The 6,000-nt window shown below is 41.3% G+C and overlaps 1 protein-coding gene across 4 annotated transcripts in view; it reads left to right on the plus strand.

Annotated features, from left to right (window-relative positions):
• Positions 1–6,000, plus strand: part of Nsmaf (neutral sphingomyelinase activation associated factor) — a 53,575-nt gene that overhangs the window by 23,660 nt on the left and 23,915 nt on the right. For all 4 annotated transcript variants that reach the window (XM_028769168.1, XM_028769197.1, XM_028769188.1 and 1 more), the window contains exons 11-13: positions 578–649; positions 2,070–2,178; positions 3,446–3,622. In XM_028769168.1, the coding sequence (XP_028625001.1) occupies positions 578–649; positions 2,070–2,178; positions 3,446–3,622 (358 nt within the window). The remainder of the gene's footprint in view (positions 1–577; positions 650–2,069; positions 2,179–3,445; positions 3,623–6,000) is intronic.

The raw sequence follows: 6,000 nt of genomic DNA on the forward strand, positions 1-6,000 counted from the left end.
GTGCTGCCCAGTCCTCTGGACCAGAGCTAGAATCCTGGTACCTACAGAACACATGGCGTTCCACGCGTACCAGTAACCTCAGCTCAGAGACAGGTGGAGACAGGTTCAGGGAGAGATCCTGCCCCAAAGGATAGGTGGAGAGAGAGCAGACCTGATGATCCCTTCCGGCCTTACATACGAGTGATGAAACATGCAGCCCTACACACATAGGTGCATGCATACACTTCAAGGTACACAGACAACCAGACAGACGGCCAGATTATATTTTAAAGGAGCAGACTTTTTGAATAGTTATTTATGCTCATTCCTGAATATTCCACACTATTCAGTAACCCTTGTGAAACTTGAAAGATGAAGGTACCATTAACATCTGAGATTACTGATAGGCTTAGGAACTCATCCCAGTAGAATGTGAAACCAGGTATGATTTGTTCAAGATCGCTTCTAGGTGTTTCCCTACAGCACACTGGGAAGGCAAGGATTGTGGATATTCCCCTTCCTGCTGTAAGATACAAATGAACAATTTTTAATTGAGCTACAATGGTGACACTTGACACCGTCTTTGTACTTTTTAAAGAAACCTGTGGTCCAGATAACACTCCAAGATGTCCGGCGTATTTACAAAAGGAGACACGGCCTCATGCCTTTGGTGAGTTCAGTTGCTTGTGGGGGATTGTCAAGCCTGCAATGTAGCAGCTGATTTGACTTACAGGCCCCTCCTCAGGCCTGGAATCTCAGGTGCTGTATGTAAGCATGTGAAAGCTAGACTTGATAGAAGAATAACTTTTCTGGAAATAAGAGGTTCGTTTGCAGAAAATATTTTCTCTCAAAGAGCAAAAAGACTATAGAGTTCTTAAGCTTCTCACTCCTGAATTTTCAGAGCTCCTGGCCTGAGGCTAGAACAGTGTTTGCAGAGCAGTCCAGCATTCCTCCCACCTTGTACCCACTGCAGCTGGGTCTCAGAGTAAGACTGGGAAGATTCTCAAAGTCCTTTAGTACAGTAAGAAGGTACAGACATACAGCCACAGCGTTTAATGTAGCCTCTGAGCTCAATGAAAGAGAATTAGGAAGAACAACCGTTAAAGCACTCAGCTGCTTCTTCCCACCACTTCCCTTACTATGCACACACCACACTTATATTTGTCTCACATATGCCTTAGAAACTAATCACCATGGAGTAGATGATTCCAAGGTGTTTTGAATTGACATCGATATAAATTCATTTTCTTCTGCAAAGTATAACTAGCTCATTTTTGTACTTTTAATTTGTGAAATTCAAGCACTTTGCTACCTATTTTCTGTCCATTTCTAATGTTGGTAGAAAGTCAAGGAGAACAGATACTGTTAGAATCTTGTGCTCTTACTATAGGAGAGCAGACAACAAAGCAACAGAGTTCCCATTGGTTCAGCCCCCTCGCATCCATCACAGCTGCTGTACAGACACAGAAAGCAGTTGTGAATCAGGATTAACTTCCTAACTTCCCTAGCTAATGCCAGTAGGCTGAACCCAGGACCACCTGGGCTCTCCTTGCTGTCTTATCCAACCGTACTTTTCCAGCATATTGAAGCTCACGAAGCTTATTGTTGTCTTTTCTCTTGAGCCGTGACCTTACAGTGTAGACCAGATGGCCCGGAGCTGATGGTCTCCTGCATCGGCCTCCTGTGTGCTGAGAAAACATTCAGCTCATGGCTTTTTTTTTTTAATAATCATAATTGAATGGGCTATTTGATTATTAATTTGTTATGTTTCATGGTTATTTAACATGTACAAGAAAGCTAAACATTTATATCCAAGAAAGGAATGTGGGTTGATGAGTCATCTAATTTTAGTAAATTCATAAAAGAGATAGTAACAGTATTTGGTACCAAAGAAAATACATTGTTTGCAAGAAGTTTTAAGATAACACATGTTACTATAGAGACGAATATCCTTGAATCAAATTGTCAATGTAATGAAGGTCAAAAGTTCAAGTGTGTAGATGCTTAACTGACTTTTAAGATTATTTACATGTGTGATTTCAGAATGAAATGAAATGGTGCTATTTGTTTTATTCTTTCTGCATCTTTAGGGCTTGGAAGTGTTTTGCACAGAAGACGACCTGTGTTCTGACATATACCTAAAGTTCTATGAGCCTCAAGACAGAGATGACCTCTACTTTTATATTGCCACGTACCTAGGTTTGCTAGTCTCTTTATGTTCGGTTATTAAAGGTAGTTAAGTACCTAAGAAACTGGGACAGCAAGTAAGAGAACAGACGTCACTTCACCGTAGTTATTCTTGTTTGTTCTCTGATATAATATCTTAAGAACAAGAGAAATGTGAATTTATTTCGGTAATAGTTCATTTGTGTGTTTTTAAAGCTCTTGATGAATATGTTTAAATATGTCTGTATTTTAATGACCTCCAAGTTGAGTGAGTTACAAAGAGTCTACTCATGTGTTTTTGTGTCCAGTCACGTCATGATTTAATTTGTAAATACCCAAACCAGAGGGTTTTTTAAGGTGGGAGAGGATGTTTGTGTGTAGGTAAATGCTAAGGTTGCTGCCAAAGCCGCTCGCTCCCTCTGCCCTCCGGCCGCCGCTCCCTCTGCCCTCCGGCTGCCGCTCCCTCTGTCTAAGCTCACTTCAGAGTTTGTTCAAGCTTTCCCCAAAGGGTCCAAAAGCTAAAATAAAGAAATGTTTCATGTTTTAAAGCCTTTCCTGGTGGTTAGTTAGAAACTTGGTAAAAAGTAAGAGTACATAAATAGCAACACAGCGTATGAGCTAAGCTGTCTGGTGCATCCAGGAAAGAGTTTACATTCAGAAAAGCAGAATTCTTTAAACAAAATGGCAAAAGCATTCCTTTGTGGGAAAGTTGAGTCATCCCAGCCTTTCTAAATCCAAAGTTTTCACTAAGAGGCCATTTTTCCAGGGACACTGGCCTTCTGGGTTGCTCTGATTTGACACTTAGTCCTGCTGCAAAATCCCCCTTTTTCTTTGGAGTTTTGTCATTCTTGGGATCATAGAGAACATGTAGCTGACAAACTGGCAGTAGCCCACCTCTTCAGAATCTAAAACAACGTTAATTAACCCCTTATGGTTTTGTTCTGGTTTCATAAAAAATGTGGGGGAAGTGTGCACAAATGGCCATGGTTCTTAAAACTGTCAAAACCCAGCACGTTCAGTAGAACTCTGTGTTACTCACTGTGGACTTGTCATCTGTTGCAATAGAATACTTGTGTGTTACTCCATATTCTCAGTATTTGTAAAGTTTCGTCATATCTGGGAGTGGCTTGGTAGTTCAGTATGCTTAATAACTTCTTTTCCTGAGTCTTTGGGAAAACAAATGAACAATTCAGAAGTTTGTGGAAGGAGCTAGACTCAGGAGGCTTGTTCTGACACATTAAGTCAAAGCTAGCCAGTGCCCTGCGAAGGGCAGTGACCTCCAAGTCCCCTCTCCCCTCAGAACACCACGTTGCGGAACACACAGCAGAGAGTTACATGCTGCAGTGGCAACGAGGGCACCTCTCCAACTACCAGTACCTGCTCCACCTCAACAACCTGGCCGACCGCAGCTGCAATGACCTGTCCCAGTACCCCGTGTTTCCATGGATAATAAGTGACTACTCCAGCTCAGAGCTAGGTGAGTGCTCTCATGCATGGCTTCCAATGAGAAGCTGCTTCCAAAGGGAAGGATGTTGTCTTAGTTAGGGTTTTGCTGCTGTGAACAGACACCATGACTGAGGCAACTCTTATCAGAACAACATTTAATTGGGGCTGACTTACAGGTTCAAAGGTTCAGTCCATTATCATCAAGGTGGGAACATGGCAGCATCCAGGCAGGCATAGTGCAGAAGGAACTGAGAGTTCTTCATCTTCATATGAAGGCTGATAGTAGAGTACTGGCTTCCAGGGAGCTAGGACGAGTGTCTTAAAGCCCACTCTCACAGTGATACACCTACTCCTACAAGGCCACACCTACTCCTACAAGGCCACATCTTCTTAATAGTGCCATTCCCTGGGCGAAGCATATACAAACCATCACAGATGTGATTCCTTTTATATCATTTCTCATTATAGGACAAATTTGGTCTCATTTCAGTTTTCTTACCAAAGATTGCCAATTTCCATTTCAAAATATTAGACAAATGTTGTAGAATATTTTATGTGTATTTACACATTCTTGAAGGTCATACATAGGAAATATATGCATAATTTTAATTCAGTCTTCCTACTATTATGTTTAAGTGCGAAGTTTTAAAATATTTAAGTTTCTCACTAAAAATTTCAAGTTAGTTCATTATTTTAAATTTACATTGAAAATTTAAATACCAAAAAGAAAAAAAAAATCAGCCATCTACAATCAAACATTCAATCACAGGAGGAAGTGGAAGTCATTCCTAGTCATATTATTGGAGATGACTATACTCAGGCTTTGTGTAACTGTGATAAGATACCTGAGAAAAACAAGTTATAGGATGGAAGATTGATTTCAGCCCATGGTCTCAAAGGGTTCCATGCATCATATTAAGGAGGCATCAAGCAGAGCCAGGAGGCATGGCAGCCAAGAAGCAGAGAAAGAAAATAGTGCAGAGGGTCAAGAAAGATACTGGCTGGAAGACATGCCCCTAGTGACCTTCTCCAAAGGGCCCACCTCCTACTTCTGACTGCTCCCCAAAAATGACATCATATTATGAATGAACTAAAGGACCAGCCCATTCATTTGGTAGGCAACCTCCTCATCGCCATCGGATGGTCTCAGGAAATGCCAGTAGGGACTCATGTAGAATCGTGTTCCAGTGAGGACATGTTGAAGTAATTATTTAAAACATCGGCCACTGGTCAACCCGATTATCTAGGCTGCAGCGGCTCTGCCTAGCTCAGCCGCCATGTTTTTCGTCCGGAGGCCACGTGCACACTGCAGCTAGAACTGGCCCACCAGAAATACCAGCCCTGCCGTCCACAAGACGCCAGCGTGAGAGATGGCTCTGCCAATCTTCCACGCTGTCTCTGCAAGGCTGGGCATTGCCCAGACCATCCCATCATCCATGCAGGCCCAGTAAGAGAATGAGACTCTAATTCTTATAGATTAATCAAAGGCTTTATATGTTTGGTAATGATTCATAACAAGATGCCCATACAAAGAAAGTTGTATCCCAATTAGCTAACCTAATTATAAGTTGTTCCCCACGACTGCTCACCATACCTGTGTGGTTCTCCATCCTCCTACATCTCTGCCTCTCTAATTCCTCCTCTTCCTTTTCCTCTTCCTCTCCTAACTCCTCCCACCTTAGCTCCTCCTACAGGGACACATGTAGAAGCATGTTCCAGTGAGGACACATGTAGAAGTGTGTTCCAGTGAGGACACATGTAGAAGTGTGTTACAGTGAGGACACATGTAGAAGCGTGTTCTCAGGCCACTGAAGCTGGCACTCAAGACTACCACAAATGCCAGGCAGTGGTGGCGCATGCCTTTAATCCCAGCACTTGGGAGGCAGAGGCAGGCGGATTTCTGAGTTTGAGGCCAGCCTGGTCTACAGAGTGAGTTCCAGGACAACCAGGGCTATACAGAGAAACCCTGTCTGAAAAAAAAAAAAAGACTACCACAAGTAACACTGTCATATTATTATGGCATTAACACTTCTTTCCTGTTCCCTTAAATAATGTTCCTAAAATTTGTTAATATTATAATTTTATATCATAACATTTTTAAATTATGTATTATGAACAAAGAGTTCTTTTAACGATTTAGTGAGTTGAACTTTGTCATTTAAAGTACTAACAAACTGTTTAGGAATATAAGATGGTATTTCTTGGTTAATTTTCAAATCTTTGATTTTCAAATGTTACTGATGGCACAAGATAATATCACTGTAATTCATAGGACATAAACCTTAGTAGAAGAATATGGGTTTAAAATTTATTTTTGAGTTTTATTTTTGAATTGGGCTTCTTTTGTTTTTGATTAGAAAGTAACTTAAAATTACTTTCCCTTTTTCTTTTTTTCTTCCTTCCCTCCCT

The sequence above is a fragment of the Grammomys surdaster genome, unplaced genomic scaffold (assembly GCF_004785775.1).
Source record: "Grammomys surdaster isolate TR1022 unplaced genomic scaffold, NIH_TR_1.0 64, whole genome shotgun sequence".
In the NCBI taxonomy this organism is placed as follows: Eukaryota; Metazoa; Chordata; class Mammalia; order Rodentia; family Muridae; genus Grammomys; species Grammomys surdaster.